Here is a 23,399-nt window from a genome sequence, read left to right as displayed (position 1 = left end):
AAATCCCCATTTTCCATCACGAAACTATGGAGGGTTTTGTTCATTTCAAATGTCCACTCAGAAAATATGAAGACCCATCTAACATAGTCCCAGATTTGAAATTATGTATGAAGTAAGACCTTGGAGAAATCTCAACTCGGCTTATCTTTTTTTTTAACCAAGAAAGCAGGACGTAAACTAGGATCCTCTTTCCTGAAAGGCTGCTGGGAAGCCTACTGCTGAATTTACAGGGGTTGCTGTCTGAGGCTGACACCTGAAACTTGCTCCAGCACCTCGTAGCAGACAGTTTGTACTCGGTTGTACTCTAATTGTCTCCTGGGCAGAGACCAGTACTTTTTTGCATCCTACCCTGCACTTAAGCATATGGTTGGGCATTTGGTGGGCAATGCAAATATTTGCTATTTCATCTTAAAATTGTTTTAAAGCAATTTTCAGTTGCTTAGGTTTTTTTGGTGTGTTTTTTTTTAAGAATGAATGTTAAATTGTCCCCTTATGTGTGTGTTTAACTAGGAAAATAGAACAGATCCTATTTGACAAATAAAAGAAAGCAAATCCCATTAAATTATTTACTGTCTTAATTATAAGGCAGGCTGACTGGCCCTCCTTTTGAGGAGGGAGGACCTCGATTTATCCTTCCCTGCCTTCATTCTGGCTCCCTTCGCCTAAATCCCATTATAGCACAAAACTGTGCAATAAATGGCTCATTCTGGTGAATCTTCGTACGTTGGAGTTAAAGGCAGGGTTCTGTCAACTTGGTCATTTCTACCCTTTGCTTTATTCGCCCCTTTCTCATTTTCCCTCAGCCACCAAACAAGTCCCATTTTGAAGACGTCTGGAGACACTAGAGCTTAAGAGCAGACTGCAGACAGAACCCTAACCTATTCTAAACCAAGAACAGCTTTTTCTCCTTAAAGATAAGGGTTATCTTTCCAGTTAAGGATCCTGGAATCTGCTTTTTTTTAACCTTGAGGAATTTTACCTTCCAGCACTATGTAAGACTGCCATCTAGGTGCACGCTCTGAGCAATCGATATGCACATTACAATATTTATCCAACAGATGTAACAAAACCACAGACTTTAACAGATAAACTTTAAAAAATTCACTTCAAACATTTACTTGACTCTACTGATTGGGATTTTGGAGTCACTAGCACTAATTTAGAATTTCAGTGATAGGATGTGTTCTCTGACTCACCTCATTCAAACACAATGCTGCCATTTACCAGGGGGGGCAGGAAGGAGAACTGTTCCTTTGTTTAAAAAGGTACAGTATTTTGGTTACTTGAAAAAGCCATAGTTGAAAAACATTCTGTTTATATTTGCAACTCACTCTAATGTCACCACACACACCCTCTTCTTTCTTAGGTGGTAAATATAATATATTAGAACAAAAGTTTAGTTTCAAAGTTTCTTAACAATTTACAAGGAACAACCTTTAAAAAGTAATGCTTTGCCTTCAACATTTTGGCCCTGTTTTGACTTTTTTAATGGTTTTGACCTCAAGAAAAACTAACTGGGGCTGAAGAAACAAAAAATTTATTTTCTTTACAGTGCTAAAGAAGCCAATATTCCCTGAAACAAACAAACAAAAGCAACACAGCCCAAATCATTCTATGAAGTTTTCATATTAGAAATGTCCTCTACATTATTGGGTTATACAGGTGTACACACTTTTCAAAACACAGCAAACCGCACTCTTACGATCTCTATATTTTACTGCACGTAAATTGTGGCTCAATAAAAAGATTTTTTTTTTAATCTCTCTGCAAATCACATTTCAGTATCTGCCAATCAGTATTCCATCTTAGACCTAAATTTCTGGTAGGTCAACAATATCCTAAGGGCAAAAAGGAATTTCCTCACTCAAAAGCTACTGACACCCTGCCCCCAACTCTCCAGAACTTCCATCTAAAACCTCTCTTCACAGAGGAAGTAGCCCAGATATGAAATTCCACTCACCTCAACTGACTGAGAAGGCATTTTCAGCTTGGTGAGCTTAGCTTTGGCAGGCACTTTTAAGTCGGTTTTTTCAAAGGTCTGTTGCCGGTAATCCTCCGGCAGTGGTTTCAGTTCAGGAGACTCACTAGGAGCCTGATCTTGACCGTCCATGGGCCGGACATAAGCCGTGGGCTTCTGCTGCATTGCAACGCTCTTTGAGGGGAGGGAGGGTGGTGGGAAAGACTGAGGTGGCGGCTGGGGAGGGGCCACTCCAAGGCTGGAGACGGCCACTAAACTGTCCTTAGGGGTCTCTTTGTCTCGGATCTTTACTGCCAGGTCCTTGGGAGATTTGGCGTGGCAGTAGCCCTTATTGTTGTTGTTGTTGTTACTGCTGTGAACCTTGCTGCTTCCGTGTGACCTGGGAAGAGTTTGCTGGTTGGAATGTAGAGGTGACAAAGGGGGCAATGGAGAAGGTAAAGAGGAGAGTAGGGGAGAAAGCTCCCTCTCTGGAGCTGAGTCTGCCGTCGAAGCACAGTGGTCTCCTTCGGCTCTGCGGTCACCGTTTTTTCGATGACTAGAGCTGTACCCCTCCTGACCAAGGCGATCCTGGGCCAGGTGCTGGCTGTCCGGGGCGCCATAGCTTTTCACATGAAGACTTGGCATTGGTTCCATTCTTGGCTGTGTCACCTTTTGATTGTGGCTCATGTTACCAACAGGAAGTGGTCCAGAGGCAGGAGTGCTACCAGGCTGGTGATGGACACGGGTGTGGAAGGAGTGCGGTGGGACGCCGCTCCCCTTCTCAGGAAACAAAGGGTATCTCGGCTTTCCCGGCCTACTTTCAGAAGCATCCAAGTGATGAGCGAGAGACTTGGTACTGAGTAACTCCTTTACTTCTTCATAGTTTCCCAGCATGTTCTGTATTCGACTGGATAGCTCATCGCCTTTTTCTGTCTGAAAAAAAGAAAACAGCAAAGTTAGATACTGGTGGAAAATAAATCTAAGAAAACCCAACATTTAATAAGCCATGCTACATAATGCCATTAAAAAAGAAATGCCTCCATTTAATGTGCAACATAGAATTTAACGTGCAATGTAAACTAACTCCTTGTTGAGAAGCCTGTCGTGGACAAATATTACTACATACAGAAGACTAACATTACAAAAGAAAACCACAAACTTGGGCAATTTTGACTCACAAGGTTCAGGGAATTTTCTATTTGTTTTCAGAAACAATCCCTAGGATAAGTTGTCTTATTTTCACAGGCATGGCCCTTGTCCAATCTTCCTTTCATCACAGAGTTAAATATGATGATAAATCAGACTTTCTAGCACACAATAAATACCTTGTAGGGCTCTCCAAAAAGGGGAATCTTTTCAGAAAATGCCTCTTTCTCTTGGTGAGCTTCCTGGTTGCGTCTTTCCTTCTCTCTAATTCGAAGCAGGTTTCTGTCTTCATTGTACAAGCTGTTTCAAATGCCACAAAAGAACAAAAACAGTAAAATTTACCAGTATCCGCGTTGTGCTATGCATATGTACATGTTTGAGGGAGGCAAGCTAAGTCAAGAAGAAGCGATGACAGGGAAGATGATGTAAAGAAAGCATAAGTCTCTCCTGGACTAAGGCTCAGTAACAGGCTGTGGCCCTCCAGCCTCAGTTCTGGCTCCAGAAACCTAAGCATTCACTCTGGGCGACTGCCTTCGTGGCTCAGGACTGACTCCAAACCAGAGTCTTTTATAGGCAGTGGTGGAGCTGGGACAAGATTAATGATATTTTTACTTTCAGCTTGCAAACTAAGGCATAGAGGTGGAAGCTTTTCATCTGAAAGGATCAGCAGGATGTGAACTTTAAAAAAGCTATTTTCCTGGATCAGTATTGCACATTTTGGAAGATTAAAATCAAAAGGCTCATTTTATAATTAAAAGATTACCAGGCACCCAAAACAGCATTTACTTTATTCTCAGCCTATTCTACTGGGAGTGTCCTGGTATGTAAACTCGAGATCATTTTTATTTCTCATTTCAAATGCCAAGGATAGGAAAACACAATTTTAGATGTAAACTCTACCTACTGAGAAGTCTTATCATCCAATTGCCCTACTTAAACCACATAAAAATGGACCCTAAGTCATGAGCCCTGGCACCAAAAATGTTCAAATGCTTTCTCTAACAAGCAAAACACAGAGATGGAAAGAAAAAAGTGTAGTTTTAGCTAGCATCCAAACCAAAAGTGGGCCTGCCCCATGTCAGCAACACAAGCTACTCCTGCCAACCCACACATGTGCGATATGAGAACAATGAAAATAAGAACAACTTTGCTTCTAAGTATCTACTGAATCTTTTCCCCCAACATTACTTGAATAAATAAGTAGGAAAATATTCTGTTGTCTCGTCAATATATGTACCTTTAGCAATTCTAGCCGTGATGTCAGACACGCTCCCTGACCCTACTGATATATCCTGGTCTCTCTGCTCTCTCATAACTTGTCTTATTTCCTCTGACAAGAAAGAGCCTACTTACTGGTCTCCCTGCATCTTTCACATCTTGTCCCTCTAATTTAGCCTTGTCTCATGGAAAGAAATCCCATAGATGGCCCTGGTTCTCGTGTCACTATCCAAATTTAAAAATAATAAACATTTGATGGCTCTTTGCTACTGCAGAATAAACTATTATTTTTTATTTATTGATTTTAGAGAGAAAGGGAGGGGGGAGAGAGAAAAACATCAATTTATTATTCCACTTTTTTATGCATTAATTGATTGATTCTTGTATGTGCAATCTTGGTGTATCAGGATGATGCTCCAACCAAGTGAGCTACCCGACCAGGGCAGAATAAACTCTAAATCCTTACTTTGGCATGAAAATTCCCCCACAGTCTAGTACAGATCTACTCTAGAAATTATCCCACTCTCTCATAGCAGGTCTGCCACATGCACCCCACTTGACAGTCAAACATACCCTATAAAGATGAGCCTCTTGCTCTAATCTCTACCCCAAAACCTCCTTTTACTGAAAGATCACCGATTCTTCCAGGACCAGCTTAGCTAGGAATTAATGATTCTCCTGCAAAACACCTCTATATTCCAGTCACACCAACCGATGCCCTGGCTCCTCAGTAACATCCTGAACTTCAATGCTTTCTAACTATACACATTTCCTCTGCCTCTCTCAACTGTGCACCCACATTCCCAATTTTCAGCTACCAGAAAAATCTCCGGAGTGATTCCAATGTCACCAACTCTAAAGGCTTCCCAAAATCCATTGAGTATTTTTTTTTAATATTCACCCTGGCCCTGGCCAGTGTTTCCCAGTGGATAGAGCATCAGCCCTCACATGGAAGGATCTCAGGCCCGATTCCCTGTCTAGGGCATGTACCCGAGTTACAGGTTTGAACTCTGCCCCTGTCAGGGGGGTGTGCGGAAGGCAACCAATCTATGTGTCTCTCTCATATCAATATTTCTCTTTCTCTTCCCCTGCCTCCCTCCCTCCCTTCCATTTTCTCTAAAAATCAATGGAAAAAATATCCTTGGGTGAGGACTAACAAAACAAAACAAAATTCACTCTGGAAGACAATCTGAAGGTATAGGGAGAAGCTAAACTACCTGGTTGAATTCACTGGTGTGTGGTAAATAATTATCTGCTTAAACAATTGAATCAAAAACTTTGCCTAGCCCTGAGCAGTATGGCTCAGTTGGTTGGAGTGGCATCTGTTGGAGGAGGGTTCAATCCTTGGTCGGAGTGCATATGGAAAGTAACAAATCGATGTTTCTCTCACATTGATGTTTCTTTCTTTCTCCTCTTCTCTCTAAAATCAATTAGGGGGGAAGAAGGTGGGGGACACACAAAAAACTTTGCCTAGATGATGGATAGCTTAATATAAGATTTTAAGAAAACTCTTAAAACTATAGTGAACAACATAGTGAAAAGGTCAGGAGAAATTCAACCAGAAACTGGCTACAGAGACTAGTCTTTAATAGTCAGAAATCTCACGTGCTTCACACAGACTTGCTTCTGGGGGATAACAGCACAATGGGCATGATGACCATTCAAGAATTCCTTACAATTATTTTATGATTTTGGTAATTATTCTTGTTGGCTCAACAATTATGTAACATTAACACACAACCATGGCAGCCAAGTAAGAGGGCTGATCAGGAAGTAACTTCTTTTTTCCTTCAAACTTGCTTTTCTGCCTATTTGTTTGCAGGGCGGGGTGGGGCATGAAACTGCTTCTGAGCAACCTGAACTCCAAGCTTCTTTCCCAAAGCTACCTGTACGTAGACCAGATCCCAGGGAATCCGCTTTGCCCCTCTTTCCTGATTATGCTGGTTACAACAGTGTAGTCCAGTGATGGTGAACCTTTTGAGCTCGGCGTGTCAGCATTTTGAAAAACCCTAACTTAACTCTGGTGCCATGTCACATATAGACATTTTTTGATATTTGCAATCATAGTAAAACAAAGACTTATATTTTTTATATTTATTTTATATATTTAAATGCCATTTAACAAAGAAAAATCAACCAAAAAAATGAGTTCGTGTGTCACCTCTGACACGCGTGTCATAGGTTCGCCATCACTGGTGTAGTCCTTGAAGCTTTATTCACTTGTGAGTGTTTACAGAGTTTGGTTCTGCTTTATAAGTAGAGTTTTTCCCATGTCTTGAGAAACCGCTACTTATGTCTCAGAAAAGGGAACCCCAAATGGCAAAATTCTCAGTTCCAGATTGAAAAGTGAGTACCTCATCTATTAGGCTACTTGGGTTCCTCAATTAATTTTCTTGTCACGTCCACACACATCTTTAAGAAAAGCTACATTGATTTAAAATTACTAAACTATTTCTAAATCAATCAGCTCAGCATCAGTTAGATTTTAACACACTTCTAGATTTTCATTCTAAAATAATAAAAACTGCTACAGAAATAATGAGAAAACCTCAATTTTACAAAATTTCTAACACTGGCTTTCTTGCTATGTGATTCAAAAATCATGCCTCCCACAGGGAGGAAGTCCTGTTAAATTAAGGATTCTGGTTAATTAAGGTTTTACTTCATTTGTTTAACACATTAAGCGCCCTGTCAGTCACCGGTGAATGACACTATACTTTCCTTCCAGAAGACAAAACAGGCTGGGCGTTTAACGTGTTAAAAAAACGTTTAGCCCTAGGTGGTTTGGCTCACTGGGTAGAGCTTCGGCCTGCGGACTCAAGGGTCCCACCAGGTTTGATTCCGGTCAAGGGCACATGCTGGGTTGCGAGCTGGATCCCCAGTTGAGGGCGTGCAGGAGACAGCCGATCAACGATTCTCTCTCATCACTGAAGTTTCTGTCTCTCTCACCCTCTCTCTTCCTCTCTGAAATTAATATAAAAAAATAAAATAAACACGTTTAACCCACACCAGGATTTTATTGGCAGACGTAATACTATGCCAATTTTAAAAGACATTGAACATATTTTTTTTCCTTTATTCACCATCCCCCTTCAACTGAAAAAAAAAACACAAAAATAGTCAGGTGAGGAAAGATAAGATGAGTGTCACTGGTAGGATGAGTTTTCTGAAGCCTAGACTTTGAGAGAAACTCAGTCTCACCCACACTGTCTCATGGGCAACTCCCTGTTGGCCTCACTCACCAAGGCTCCTGGGCAGGCAGAGGAAGGCAGAACAGGAAGTGCCGTCCACAGCTCCCAGGACTATATAAGGTAGGCTGTGAGCACTCTTTCTTCTGGGTTGCCTAACTTCTCCTTGTAACTAACAGGGTTTTGCCAGTTGTCCTGGGTAGTTTTGGATTTATTTGGCTTTTACTTATTTCCAAGTTTGCAATGGTTTTAAGAAATGGTTTGGTAAAATGACTAGGCAAAGACATTCATGAATATTTTCCTTTTCTTGGTTCCATTTTGAAACCAGGGGAAACGTAAATTTAAAAAAACATGAACACAATTCACAGCATGAGTAACCATTGTTCAACCTCTACATACACATCATTGTTTTTAAAACTAGGTGCAAGCACGGAGATGGTAGATGGAAATTTTTAAATGGGGGATTTTAGGAAGCAGTAAATGTCCTACACTTTTCATAGACTCTGTAATTACCATTGAATAATTACAAGTTGACTATTGCTTCATTTAATTAAAGGCTTTTTTTTCCTGGTGTGGAGGAAAAAATGCATTCTTGCTCTCACGGGATAACCTCACCAACAGCAGCCTTGTCAGACCCTCTCTCTCAATGTCCCACATGGAACACAGTGAGTCCCACAGAGCACTGCATTAGATAAAAGGTTATCAACCTTCAGTGAACATCAGAATCAACCAGAGGGCTTGTTAAAACACGGATTGCAGAGACCCACCCCCAAAGTTTGAGTCAGTAGATCTGATGTTGAACAAGTTTCTAGGTGATTCTGAGGACTACAAGAGAATACACTCTTTCTGGGCTGCATGTTTCACTTTAGGTTTACCCAAACACAATAGCAATGATGACAGCAGTGGCCTGGCCCAGGCTGCCACCACTTAGCATCTGTTATTCAGCTGGCCCTGATTTAGGCACATCAAATGTGTCCTATTTAATTTCTAGGACTCTGTGAAAGGGGGATTATTAACTCCATTTCCCAGGTGAAAAAAAAGCTCAGATTAATCTGGAAATAGATGGTAAATCTAAAAATTCAAAGGTTTGCCTGGCACCAAAGCTTATGTTCTCAACTGTGGTCTGCAAAGAGCTTTCAGGCTGCACAAAATAAAGCAATGACAAAGAAGGCGTGCTAAAGGGTGGTAACTCGCAATCACTCGTAATTCCTTATGATCCTTAGTCTCAAAGAAGCACACAGCCACAATCCAGGTAGTATCCTTGCCAGTGGAGCAATCTCAGAGCATAAAAGATACATTTGGTTAAATGTATCTACACAGGTCTGTCCTTGCCTACGGACCTCACAGAGGGGCCCTTTGAGGGGGATGGCCAACACCATGAAGTTGCTTATCAACTTATAAAAACTGTGCTACAATCCTTACTTTTTTTCATTGATCGATTTTAGAGAAAGAGAAGGAAGGAGGAGGGAGGGCAGGAGGAAGAGAAGAAGGGAGGGAAGGAGGGAGAGAGAATGATGGATTTGTTTTTCCACTTATTTATGCATTCATTGGTTGATTCTTGTATATGCCCTGATCCAGGATGGAACCTGCAACCTTGGCGTATCGGGACAATGCTCTAATCAACTGAGCAACACAGCCAGGACCTTACAATGCTTATTTTAGAGTCTTTTTAAAATTTTACAGATGAGGTCACTGACTCCATAACAATCTCTGAATTCACAAGTCATTTCTAATGTGCAAAGGGGCTCTTTACATTAGTTTCTTTCAAGGACAGGCTGTAAATAAACTTGCACCAAAGTAGCCATTATATGCCCGATATTGGGCTCTGTTCCCATTATGTCTGGCTGGCTGACAAAGGCCATGTTCCTAGGGCCTCAATGCCAGCTTTCTGGTCAGCCCAGGAGTCCCCACTGGGGGAGCAAAAACATCAATTCACGTGGTGATTTGCAGCAGCAGACTAAGTACAAAACAAGTCCACGTGTTGGTGTGACCCAAGGGAGGGTGCAAAGTCTGACCACAGAAAATACTTTTAGAGAATATCGTATACTACTTACTGTCCACCATCTACAAAGTACAACGCTAATGCATCAAAAAGATCTCTGCAAAATGCATCAAACCACCTCTACCACATTTTTTTTAAGTAAGTGAACTAGAAAGACCGATGGGGGACACCACAGACTTCAGTTTCCAGTGCCTGGTGAGAGCAGTGGCATGTGAGACTCACCCTGCAGCACACAAATGCCCACACCATTACTAAGGTGGACTGCACCACAGATGTCTCTGAAGACGGAATGCCACTACTCTGTAACTCAGCACAGGAGCCTGGAAATCTAAAATATGCCAGGATGCTCTCTCGTTCAGAGAGGTGGTGAAACTCCTGAGGAATTCAGAGCTGCCCATTCAGCAGCTGAATGCAGTCATTTAGTCAGCCCCATGCTGGGACCTGTCAGGGATCATTTACTGGGGCTTTTCAAATGCTCTGGAAGGATGTGTGAAAACACTGTGGTAAGATGAAGAATCAGAGCTCTGTAAAGATTAGAGAGAGTGGGCCTCCCTTTTCTCTGTCCTTTGCACTAAAAAGGAAAGAACCCATGCAGAGGGAGGAGAAGACAGTAACAGGAAGGCCTGCATTGGGCTTGCGATGTGGACAGCATCCTGGCTTTGTGACCCGTAGGCTGTAAGCACCTGTAAGCACCTTCTTCAGGCTGGAGCCCATGGGCCCTGCTGCTAATCTAGGTTAGTCATGCAGGATCGCTGAATGCCACCGGCGCTTCCATGGCAACTCTGGCCCACGGCGGCGCGGGCTGTGCACAGCTGACTACCCATTTATCACCCTTGACTGGTCACTTCACACCGACCTTTCTCTGATAGATGTGACCAACTCTCTCTAGAACTCACATTTAAATGTTTATGTCTAAAATAAGTGTACACACACACGCACACACATTTAATTCTGTCTTGGAGGATAGCGTGTGATTTCTTCTGTGTATTTATCTTCGGAAGCATGGAAAAGACATTAGCAGGGGAGAATCTTAAAATCACCAGTGCACATTAATTATGGACAAGAATGAGTCTTTTTTATTGTTTTAGAGGCACTAGGCCATTCTGATCTGAACATACAAAGGAGAGAGCAAAACATAAAACTCGCACGCTTTCACAAAAGTTGGGCAACCCTGGTTAGAGAGTGGTGACAGAAGTGTCGCAAAAGGACAGCAGGCTTGGGTTTGTACTGGTTGCGCAAGTGACTTTTTTATTTTGGAAGCCACTCCTGTGGGCTTTTTAACTCCATCCTCTGGCCTTTTGTGTCCATGTTCTTCTATTCCCACAACCTAATATCCAGAGAACATTCTTCACACATGGGCTTTATGAAAAAATGTCAATGTACTTCAAAGCACAAAGTTAGTTTTGTCATTAGACTGCATGACTCATAAATACAATTGAAACATAAGAAGTCAAAGTGGCTCCATGTCTGAAGGCAGAGAAATGTTGCTTCAAACAAATGAAGAACTTCTCCCTCTCTGGCAAGAATTCACAACAGGCCTTCTCATAATAAAAATCACTCAGCTAAATCTTCCAATGATTTTATCTTCATTACCTCCTCATCACCCACACACGAAATATAAAGAAAAAAAATCAGAGACTTAACCCTAACACACTATCTGATTTTATTTAGAAAATAAATACCAGCCAAGTCAAATGACAAAATACCACCATGTCACAGCTGCTTTCCTGGAGGAGCTCCCAGGGGATCGTCTCAAAGTGACAGCTTGCTCTGCTGCTCACTTCTGCTTGTCTCAGGCCTCAGCCTCATTCTAATACTGAAATAGTTATACTTGACTCCGTTTTGCAAACGTCAATCAATCTTTAAGATACTTTACATACCTGAAAGGCGTACTATGAGTTTTAAATTGAAACAGCTTCCACCTGGGCAAATTTAAAAAGTACGTGGCGTAAATTCTAACAAGAGATGTGTTAATTACCTTTCAAAAGGAACCTGCCAGGCACTAATGATTGCATATTACTATGGAGCAAGGGTCTGAGAAAGATACACCAGTGGTTCTCAACCTTGGCTGCACGTTAGAATCACCTGGAAATCTTTTTAAAATCCTGATTTCTGGGCCTCATCCTCCGGAAATTCTGTTTCTTTGTTACTAATGTTGTGGCCCCACCCCATAACAAAGAAACAGAATTTTCGGAGGATGAGGCCCAGAAATCAGGATTTTAAACAGATTCCCAGGTGATTCTAATGTGCAGCCAAGGTTGAGAACCACTGAGATACACTTTACAAAAATCTATCAAGGAGTACCTGATTAGGGTTGGAGGAGGTCGGTAATTGTGTGGTGCTTTAGGGAGTACTTTGTTTAAACATTGTTTTAATAATCTTTTCACAAAAAAAGTCTTCATTTATTATCTGTGTAGTTAAAAGTTCCAATTAAAAACAAACAAAAAAAAGCCTCATATACATATAACATCATCAATATCAAAGGTAGAGAAATATTGCGATGCTGATCATTTGGGAGTAACTCTCACTGGAACCTCTAGAAACTGATTTTGGACCCTGGACTCAGTATTAGGTCATTACTAAAGAATAACTATAGATCCACCTGCATGAAACAGTGCATCAGAGACTACCTTCCAAAGTTTAAACACCAGCCGCTACTGTCTTTTAATTGTAGTCTCACTATAGCCCATTTTGCTTCTCTTACTAGATCACAGAAATATACGTTGAGAGGCATTTTTAGCCTCTAGATCAGTGGTTCTCAACCTTCCTAATGCCGCGACCCTTTAATACAGTTCCTCATGTTGTGGTGACCCCCAACCATAACATTATTTTCATTGCTACTTCATAACTGGAATTTTGCTACTGTTATGAATCGTAATGTAAATATCTGATATACAGGATGTATTTTCATTGTTACAAATTGAACATAATTAAAGCATAGTGATTAATCACAAAAACAATATGTAATTATATATGTGTTTTTCCGATGGTCTTAGGCGACCCCTGTGAAAGGGTCATTCGACCCCCAAAGGGGTCACGACCCACAGGTTGGCGACCCACAGGTTGAGAACCGCTGCTCTAGATGGAAAAGCACAAGAACCTGTCCTCCTCATCAATGGATCTTAAAGGGGAGTGGGGAGAACGTGTGGGTGGGGATACACAGCCACGAAAGTAGGATGAGGGAAAGCAGTCCAATGAGCTAATGCATTCCCATGTGCAGTACATCAAGTCCCTTGCTGTCCAAACACATTTTAAGAATAAAAACCTAGTGCTGACGGAGGAAGGCCAACATGCAAATGACACAATTACACAAAGCACACCAGTGAAAAAAATCACGCTTGACCTCAAGGCTTTGACAATCTGTAGCTACGAGCTAATAAAAATATTTGTTTTTAATGTAACTTGAAATGAGAACATAATGTTACTGACAAATTCCAGAAAATTCAGTCCCTCAGAAGTGTTCCCTAAAATGCTGACAGTACTTCTGGCAGTTACTTGAAAGGACACACAGAAATTACCCCTATAGTGGCAACAGGCTCACTGGAGATAAATCTGCCACCTGACTAGTTATTTATGTCTCCCCCTTAGTTATAAGGGTCCCTGGTGATCAGAGTCACCTCTGACCGCCTTCTCTGTTGGACTGCTCACTTGGCACCAACCAGAAACACGGGCAGAAGCTGTTGGCTCTTCCCCTGCAAGTCTGGTCTGTAGTGGGATCAGCCAGAGAACTGGACACATCACCAGGCCATCCTTAACGCACACGCAGCTGGCCTGACCCTGAAGGACCACACAACATACCTATAAATACTAAGGCAGGTGAAATCTGTATCATTACAGAAAGCTGTGGTCACAGAATAAGAAAGAATGTAGGGAGGTGGGAAGAGATTAACCAATGAATGTATATGCATAACCCATGGACACAGACAATAGTGCGGTGGGGGGTGGGGAGGAGGCAGAGGGAGTGGGATAAAGGGGGTCAGAAGGGAAAGCAGACATCTGCAATACTTTCAACAATAAAGATAAATTTAAAAAATAATGTAGACAAGCAAGCTGCAAGTTTTGTTTTTTAATTTTTATTTTTTTGTTGTTAATCCTCACCTGAGGATATTTTTTCATTGATTTTTAGGGAGAGTGGAAGAAAGAGAGGGAAAACATCGATGTGAGAGAAACACATCAACTGGTTGCCTCCCACACGTGCTCGACCAGGGCCCAGGTTGGGGAGGAGCCTACAACCAAAGTATGTGCCCTTGACCGGAATCAAAACCTTTGGTCCGCAGGCCGATGCTCTATCCACTGAGCAAAACCAGCTATCAGGGGTGGGCAAACTTTTTGACTCGAGGGCCACAATGGGTTCTTAAACTGGACCGGAGCCCAGAACAAAAGCATGGATGGAGTATTTGTGTGAACTAATATAAATTCAAAGTAAACATCATTACATAAAAGGGTACGGTCTTTTTTTTTTTTTTTTTTAGTTTTATTCATTTCAAATGGGCCGAATCCGGCCCGTAGTTTGCCCACGGCTGATAGGGCAAGCTTTGTTTTTTTAAAAGCTTGCCTTATTTTATTCGTACTCAACTTTTAAAAATAATTGTGGCATTAAATCGATTAAGCATCCAAAATTCAAACAGGATTGTGTGGACACCTCTCACCTGGTGCATGGACCCAATGGGCTCCTTATCCTGGGCTCTCTAGCTCCACACCGCTGCCTCTCTAAACTTCCTAAAAAATCACAAATCTAATCTTGTTATTCACCTATTGACAACTTTTCTGAGCTCCCTGCTGCCTACAGGATTCAAGCTGATGGGTAGATAAACCAAGCAATGCCCTTTACCACCTGGCTTCCACTTACCTAACCCTCCTGGAGGGTCCACTCATTGCCATATCTCGACACTGAGCACAAGGACCTGGGAGGCTGGGGAAAATACAGCCCTTCTCTCTGCCAGTTCCCTAATGAATTCCTAGTTTGACTTTCAAAATTCCCCAAAATATCACTGCCTCTAGCCTCAACCCCCACTCTCATTTCCCATCTTCTGCTGTGAAAGATTTCTTTCTCTGGGATACATCTGTTCTTACAGATCTGTCCATGTGTACATTTACAAATATGAGATGGACAATTTTCCTTATTGGTCTGTGAGCTTCTTTAAGGCAAGGACTATTCCTGCTTAGCAAAAAGTGATGCTTAATATACATTTTTGACTGAAATGATTACAGTTGATCCTTCAACAACACAGGTTGGTACTACATGGGTCCACTTATATGCAGATTTTTTTTCAATTAATACCTGCCCCATATTTTATTTGTGGTTGGGAGGCCACAGATGCAGAAGGCTGACCCCATGCATTGATCTACCCCTTTTTATATAGAGGCTTTCAGAACCAGTGGATTTGGGTATCCACAGGGGTTCAGGGAACCAATCCATCACAGATACCAAAGAACAACTAAATTTTAGGGAAGTCAAGAGTTACATGTGATTTTCGACTGCTCAGGAAGTCAGCGCCTCTAATCCCCATACTGTTCAAGGGCCAACTGTATATTCAACATTACTCAATTTCAAACAACCCAGAATTCTCCTGAACCCTGCAGGTCTTATTATTTGATGATAAAATATGACTCATTGTCTGATACCTAAAGCTGACTTTACCAGCCTGTTGTACTCATCAAATGACTCAAACCCAGAAGGAAGCTGACATCACTCCCTCATAGGTCAGCCATGGAAGCTACCTTACTAATAACAATGTATGTCTATCAGCTAATGCTACAGGTTTTACTCTTCAGTTTGCCATACTTATTAGTCATAAAAGCCCAAGTACACCAAAAAGAAAAGACTGTGTGGGCAACACTTATAACAAATACACATTTAATTTTAAATCAGTGAGATTCAGAACAATATTAATAAACTGTCTCTAGGATTAAAACTTCAACAGCTTGGCCTAGCCAGTGAGGCTCAGTGGTTGAATGTCAAACCATGAACCAGGAGGTCACGGTTGGATTCCTGGTCAGGGCACATGCCCAGGTTTTAGGCTCGCTCCCCAGTGGGGGACGTGCAAGAGGCAGCGAATCAATGATTCTTTCTCATCATTGATGTTTCTATCCCTCTCTCCCGTCCTATCTCTGAAATCAATAAAAAGATATTGAAACAAAAAAATTAAAAACTTTAATAACAAAAATCCCACAATGAAAAATCTCTACATGCTGCTAGAAATGCACTGTGGGGGAAAACAAAGAAACTACAAGACCTAGAGTGGTAATTTTAAAATGCATCTCAGATTACATGGCTCCTTCCACTGCTGAAAGCCCTCCAGAGGCTTCCCTTAGCCTTTAAGATTCAAACTCAGAAGCCTGGCCTATAAGGCCCCATCCCCAGCACACTTCTTCTTAATTGCTACCTCCCCAATATATTCCCCTTCCCCTGCCCTCCCTCAAATACTAGCCACACTGGCCTTTGCATGCATGGAATAGTTTGAGCTATGCAGGCTGTGTGCTGCTGATCCCAATCTGGATGCTCCACCCTTACAGGATGTCATCACTAATATCTCAGGTTATAAAAATCAACTCCTCAGGCAAGTCCCAGAGCTAAATGGCCACTCTGCCCCACCAGTAGGAGCTGTCTAACACTTTACCCTGCTTTATCTCTCTTTATCACTATCTAAAATTATCTTGGCTATTCATTTATCTGTTTAATTATAACTGGCTCCCACACTCACCTCTAGGAAGAATTTACAATCTGCAGAAGGTCGGTCACCTTTTCTGTCTTGCTCCTCACTAGCTGAGAAACACTAACCCATTATGCTAATAGGAGAGATTGGTCAAATGGATGGAATTCTGCATACGGAGGCAGAAACTCTAGTAGTGGTTTCTTTTTATTTTAACCATACAATTTGAAGTTAATAGAAGCATTTTCAAAAGACAGCATTTAAAAAAACAATAACAACTAGGCAGTTATGAACATCTTGTAAATAAATGATTACTATATCAAATTTAATAGCCACACATAAAGCAAGAGAAAACCAAATCATTTCCAAATTCACCTAGTGTCTCATGAGACTGCTGCAATGTTCCTAAAGAGATTAAAAGAAGAGGGGGGGGGGGGGGGAGTCAATTTCTCTCTCAAGAAATTATTCAAGGCCCTGGGCAGGGAGCTCAGTTGGGAAGAGCGTCATCCAGATACCCTAAGGTTGCAGGTTCAATCCCTGGACCAGGGCGCATGCAGGAAGCGACCGATGAATGCATAAATGAGTGGAACCACAGATCAATTTTTTTTTCTCTCTCTCTCTTTAAAAAGGGGTTGCTTGGTTTAACGAAGAGACTAATTCTCCAGTCATAAGAATCAAACATACTAAGTGGATTTTGTCACTTAACAGCTTAAGCACCAGTTAATGCCCCGCATATACCAAACTGAATAGAGTATATTCTATAGAACAGCTTGGAAACCTGTACAGGATTTAGTGTCCCAAAAGGAAGGGTCCCTCCCACTGACTGAACTTCCAACACACATTCCAGAGAACCAATTGCACCACGTATGATAAGAAGAACCGTTTGAAACTGGGCCAATGTACCAAGCATAGCTTCAGCCAGAACAAATGCTCAGCATTTAGACTTGCTAACCAACAGCAAAAAGCAACAGGAAAAGGCTTACACTTGGAAAATGAAAGGAAAAGCAATGTCTATATATTGATAAGCATAGTGGGGAATAATAGGATAACAAGGAAACTGGTAAGATGCAATTTATTTCTCTAAAGAAGAAAACACTAGGGAACATTTTTTTTTTCTTAAAATGAGTGAATAGAGAGATCCATCAACACATTTTTCAGTTACTGAACAAATCAAATAAAACTGTAGGGCTCCTCCTCTATCCATTTAATGAAGTTCATTCCATTATGGGAGCATATATCTAAAACTAAATTCAAGGATCCTCCATTCCCCCAATTAACACACAGCCTCTAGTAGTAGAAACCACTGCCAATTATATTTTAAACATAGTGAAACAAGCTTCTATACACACATACTTTTTACCACTGAGAAAGTTATTTTTTAGGCTCTAACAAACACATGGACATAAAAACACAGAAATCTAATCTTATTTGCATCTTATGCAAAATAAGACAAACTGCAAGAACAAACTGTTCAATATAATGTTTTTACAGAATTATCAGCATTTTTTACATCCTGACTTATAGTTATCTCTCCTCAACTGCACATCACACTTGTTTTCACAGAAAGAACGCTTAATGTCATAACAAGTAGAGGCAGTCTCATTGTTCTTACTCTATTCCACTTCATCCCACAGACATTTCAAGTAGGAAGAACAGGGAGACTGTTACAGGAGAGGGAAGCTGGAAACATATATTGGCATTTTATATGGCAACAAGCAACAATTACATGTTTCTAAATATTCTCATTTTCATCATAACCCCAGCTCACCTCCTACCACTCACTATAACTGGCATCTCCTGAAAGCTAAACAGTAAGTCATTGTTTTTCTGGAGAAGTCTTCCTTCACTTTGACCTCTGCTAAGCAGTGTTATGAAGCCTTACAAAGCTTGTCAGGATTCTTTGAGCTGGATTTGGGCCCAGCCATGAATATTTATATGAAGAATATATTATCTTTTCCCCATCACTGCCAACAGGCAGTATGCTTGCATAAAACAAAGGATATTTATCCAACTTAATAAAGTATTCCTCCACCTTTTCCAACACATAACTGGAATCTGAGAGCTTAATTTAAAAAGATAAAAAATAAACTTTGGGATTTTTAGAGATTGCGTCTTTATAATGCTTTCAAATTTTCATTTTTAACTCTTTGCAAAGCAGAGGCTAATACATCTATTGTGAGGAAACAATAGCAAACATTCAAAATTACCAAGTACACTGATAATTTATGTAAAACAAGGGCCACCGATCGTAAATACTATTTATTCCCCTTAAAGTTATTTAAGGGCACGAATACTCTAATCTCTATACTTTTCTGTAGCCCAATTCAAGATGTTAAGCCTCACAGGATGAAAGCAGAAAATCTATTTGTTTCCAGTAAATACTGACACCCTCCTCTGTATGTGCTAGACCTAAGGAGGGCCCACAAACTAGCGGAGAAACACACAGAAGGGGGGAGGGGTACTTCTAAGAGTGATTGTAGAGGTTGGTTACAAGTGCTAAAAATCAGTAGAGAAAGGCACCCAAGTCTAAACGGAGGAGCCTGGGATGATTTAATTAAGAGCGGAAACATCTGAGCTTGAAGGATGAGCAGAAGTTTAGAAGAGAGAAAGGGGCCCCATGCCCCTGCTGAGAAAGCTTTAAAGTCACAGAGGAGTGACCACTCACCATGGGGTGCTTGCACCCACTTCACTCACCCCCCCCCCCAACTCCAAATTTCTCCAAAGAACCCTTGATAATGTGTGGGGGATGACAGTCTTCTGCAGCCATCAGCTCTACTGGGCTGGCCCAGAGCCTCTATGGCAGGTTTTTTAACCTTGGCTGCACATTAGAATCACCTGGGAAATCTTTTTAAAAATCCTGATTTCTCAGAGGATGAGCCCAGAAATCAGGATTTTAAAAAGATTCCCAGGTGATTCTAATGTGCAGCCAAGGTTGAGAACCACTGCAATGGTCTTTTAGGGCAGCAATCACCTGAGAATGATCTGTGGACTTTCCTAGCCTGAAACTATGATCTCAAATTACTTTGCATGTGGGAAACTGTCAATTTTAGAAAAGGAACACAGTGGGGATGTCAAAGTTTAGAATGCAAATGGACTTAACTGTGGCAACCACAAAGCAAAACTGATTACTCCTCCAAGCCTTCTTTCCTCCTCACTGCCCTAAGGAGCACAGTCTCACTGCCCACAGAGCACCAGCCCACTCATCACGGATTCTCGCTGTGCAGTGTCTGGCCTGGCATTCTAATTCAAACAATTTTACACAATTTCAAGATCTCCATGTATCAGTCCGTTTGCTGAAGCAGCATTCAAAATTCCATGATTAAAAGAAGTTCAGCAATAAATTTAAAAGGACATTTAGTGACATCCCCACTCCAACTGTTTATATCCTACCCATGTCGCAAACTGCGGCTCGAGAGCCACATGCAGCTCTTTGGCCCTTGAGTGTGGCTCTTCCTAAGCCTTAGGAGTACCCTAATTAAGTTAATAACAATGTACCTACCTATATAGTTTAAGTTTTAAAAATTTGGCTCTCAAAAGAAATTTCAATCATTGTACTGTTGATATTTGGCTCTGTTGACTAATGAGTTTGCCGACCATTGTCCTAACCTGCTTAGTCCAGAAATTTCAGACTTGTAAGTAAAATTAATTAATGGAGGTGAGGCTATCAGTGACAAAGGGGGAGAAGGATTTTTAAACATTCCTGTTTGAATGAATATTGATCAATACTTAAATTTTGACCTAAAAATGGACTAGACCAGGGGGTGGCAAACTATGGCCCATGGGCCAAATCTGGCCCAAATGCCTGTTTTTTTGTAAATAAAAATGTATTGGCACACAGCCCTACCCATTCGTTGACATGCTGTCTATGGCTGCTTTAGTCTTAGATCTGAGGAGCTGAATAGTTGCAAAGTTGAGCAGTTGCAACAAAGACCCGTGGGCAGTGAAGCCTAAAATATTTACCATCTGGCCCTTTATAAAAAAGGTCTGTCAAGCCTGGATTAGGCCTTATATTATTAAGAAAGAAAAATAGAAGATAAATTTTAAAGTTCACTTGGAAGTGCTTCATTTTAAAGGAGTGCAGTGCAGACTGTTTCTGATATCATTTCTGCTGGAATATATCAGTGTTTCAGTAACAACATTATTCCTTTCTTATCAGCTTTCCTGACAGGTGAGGAGTTGAAAAATCTCCATTCTCCTCTCTAATTATCTAATTTTAATGCCTTACTCTCTTATTCCAAAAGATTGGCTTAATACAGAGTGTGATGAATAGTGTGCCAAGCTGGCAGCCTTCAGGTTCTAGTGCCACTCTCCATATGATGTTATCTAATAACTGTAGGAGACTCAACTTTCCCATCTCTAATACATTGTCTGGCCTAAAGGTCATCAGCCTCAAAGGGGCTGTAGAACGATGTGTTGGACCTGGCCAGAGTGGCTCAGGTAGTTGAGTGTCCTTCTGTGTGCCAAAAGGTTGCCATTCCCAGTTAGGGCACACAGCTGGGTTGCAGGTCCAATCCCGGTAGAGGCAGGTACGGAAGGCAACCAATCCATGGTTCTCTCTCACATTGACTCCCCCCTCCCCCCCGCCCCCCAAGCATGTCCTCGGGTGAGGATTAGAAAAAAAATTAAAAATAAAATAAAAAAGAATGTGTTGGTAGAAGTTGGGGGAATGTGTGAGACATAAAAACCATTCCAGTCCCTGGTTCCAGCTACACTTCAATGGAATCATGGCTTCACACCACGGATCTTTATAATTTTTGCATGAAATAAATGGAAAAGAACAGGACATGAGGGAGATGGCAGAGCCGAGAAAACATTAGGAGAAGCTCCGGGATTAAACACTCCCAAGGCACAGCGAGTCCATCCAACTTCCCTGAGCTATCCACTCCAGCAGGCGGGTGTGGTTTTCGGAAAATATGAAGAATTAAGCCTGTGGCTGCTATTAAAGATCAGAACTTACTGTTCCTCAAATGTCCCGGTTCTTTGGAAGTCTGGTGAAAGACTGCACCATTATATTTGATACCTTTATTCAAATAAAGGACATCTGTCAGGTTGACAGCACTGATCACATTAAACTGAGATCTTCACATGGAGGAGTGAACCTCAGAGATATTTATGTCTTATTCCTTAGAGTTTAAGACCTTCTAGGAGATTCTGCACTAATTAAGGTTGCTAGCCCCACTCTGCCCTCAGGGGGATGCTGCTTCCCTTACAACTCTGGCCTAATCAGACTCAAATGCCCTAAAAATGCAATAGCTGAGAAAGGGCTAGAACATTTACATTACACTTTACCAAAAACTGCAGGATCACAGAATAGAAATAAACAGGTAACATGCAACAGGATAATTTGACAGGGGTTAAAATTTACTCACTTCACTTGGGGCCCCTAGTTACCTATAGATCCACTCACTGCCAGGTTACTTGGGATGACACTGCATTACCCCAGACTTCTCTCATCCTGGGCCAAGAGAGAGGCTCTGAGAGCCCTGGATCCACCCATGCAGGACAAGCGACATCATCTAAGTCCACCTCTTTCAGGAGAGACCCTGCCTCCCTACTCATGACTTCACAGCATAACTCTGGAAAAAAGCAACCCAATTCTCTTAGCATTCCTCTAATACATGCACTCTTAAAGTAGCAGGGGGTGGCTTAGTTATATTCTGTCACATGCATTTTACTGTTACACGCCCCCCCCCAAAAAAAAGGGGTCTTGACAGGGGTCTCTGCTCCCCACAAAGTGTCTTCACTGGAGGAAGGGCTAATTCCAAAAATAAAAAATTTATCATTAATGATTTTGGAGTCAGACTAGAGTTTTCTAATCACTTTAAAAAGAAGGCTTTGGTGCCCTAATAGGTTTAGCTTAGTGGATAGAGAGTCAGCCTGCGGACTGAAAGGTCTTAAATTCGATTCCGGTCAAGGGCATGTACCTTGGTTGGGGACACATCCCCAGTAGAAGGTGTGCAGGAGGCAGCTGATCGATGTTTCTCTCTCATCAATGTTTCTAACTCTCTATCTCTCTCCCTCCCTTCCTTTCTGTAAAAAATCATTTAAATATATATATTTAAAAAGAAGGCTTTGGTTGTTTTAAAGAAAGCAGTCACCATATCCCTAGTCACAGAAAGAAGAAATCTTACTTTGTAATAGTCATGAGAGCCACCATTTTTAAAAACAATATTTAATATATATTAGGAGGGTAAAAAATCCCAGAAACTCAATAAAGCAATCCAAGAGAATTATTAGCAAGAACCTGGGTAAACAAAAATGTACCTTAATTCAAACGTTTTTGCCTGAGACCTCAAGAAATTACCTAAATGACCTCCACAAAATGAGATATCACCAACCACATACAATTCATCTTACAATTAAAAAAAAAAATAGAAGTGACATCTTAAATGGAGAAAAATAAAATAGAAATGTGTATATTTACTTATCTTCTAACCGTCGTCCCACATACACACCAAAGGATAATCCTAAGATTAGTTCAATATCTTTATAGAGGTTTGGGTTGCACTGACAAACACACTGTCAAAAGGTTATAAGTACACCTAAGGCTTATGCATTTCGTGGCACATAAATTTTATGGCAACAGAAAAAAATAAATAAATACTTAACTTTAATGACATACTGATATCTGCAACTTATATAAGAAGCACAGAAGAGAGATTAATGGGTAAATACAGCAGTGAAGAGATTAACAGGTATATGGTAATGCAAGTATAATAAAGTATTAATGACATAACCTGGGAATATAGCTTTTAGCTGTGAAATTCTTCTTTCAACTTTTCTGACTGTTTGAAAATTTTCATAACACAATGCGAGGAAAAAACCCCACAAGAATACTAGTAAACCAGTAAACACAGCATGATCTGGGAGCTTGCCTACCTTTCCATCAGACACAACTAGACACTTCTGGTTAAATCTAGAAGTTTTATCAGAAAGGATTAACTTGGAAGCACAAATTCCTCCATCAAACAGCACGGTGGACCTTGGGAAGGAAAGGAGCTCAAGAGCAGTCTTGAACTTGCGAACCCCATGATTACATCTGCTGCTGGCAGAGCTGACACAGCGTGGGTGTATGCGTGCCTGCTTCAGGAGTGTTATCGTGCGTGCACACTGGGCAAAACCTTACCTCACTCCTTTAAAATCCTGCTCTGGCTTCTGCTCTGTGCTCTACTGAGAAACTGCAGGTGACCCAGTGGATACACACTCGCAGGAGGAGGAAGTTTCAGCTCCCTTCT

General features: G+C 41.2%; 1 protein-coding gene across 8 annotated transcripts in view; it reads right to left on the bottom strand.

Annotated features, from left to right (window-relative positions):
- The window catches only part of AFF1 (AF4/FMR2 family member 1), a 195,769-nt gene that overhangs the window by 84,540 nt on the left and 87,830 nt on the right, over positions 1 to 23,399 (bottom strand). For 7 of the 8 annotated variants that reach the window (XM_014452055.2, XM_023750407.1, XM_023750410.1 and 4 more), the window contains exons 3-4: positions 3,283 to 3,403; positions 1,961 to 2,890 (exon numbers count right to left, since the gene is read on the bottom strand). In XM_014452055.2, the coding sequence (XP_014307541.1) occupies positions 1,961 to 2,890; positions 3,283 to 3,403 (1,051 nt within the window). The remainder of the gene's footprint in view (positions 1 to 1,960; positions 2,891 to 3,282; positions 3,404 to 23,399) is intronic. The other variant, XM_023750408.1, reaches the window with a different exon arrangement.

Source organism: Myotis lucifugus, unplaced genomic scaffold, assembly GCF_000147115.1.
Source record: "Myotis lucifugus unplaced genomic scaffold, Myoluc2.0 scaffold_12, whole genome shotgun sequence".
Classification (NCBI taxonomy): Eukaryota; Metazoa; Chordata; class Mammalia; order Chiroptera; family Vespertilionidae; genus Myotis; species Myotis lucifugus.
Note: the sequence above shows the minus strand (reverse complement) of the source record. Positions and strands in the feature narration are given on the sequence as shown.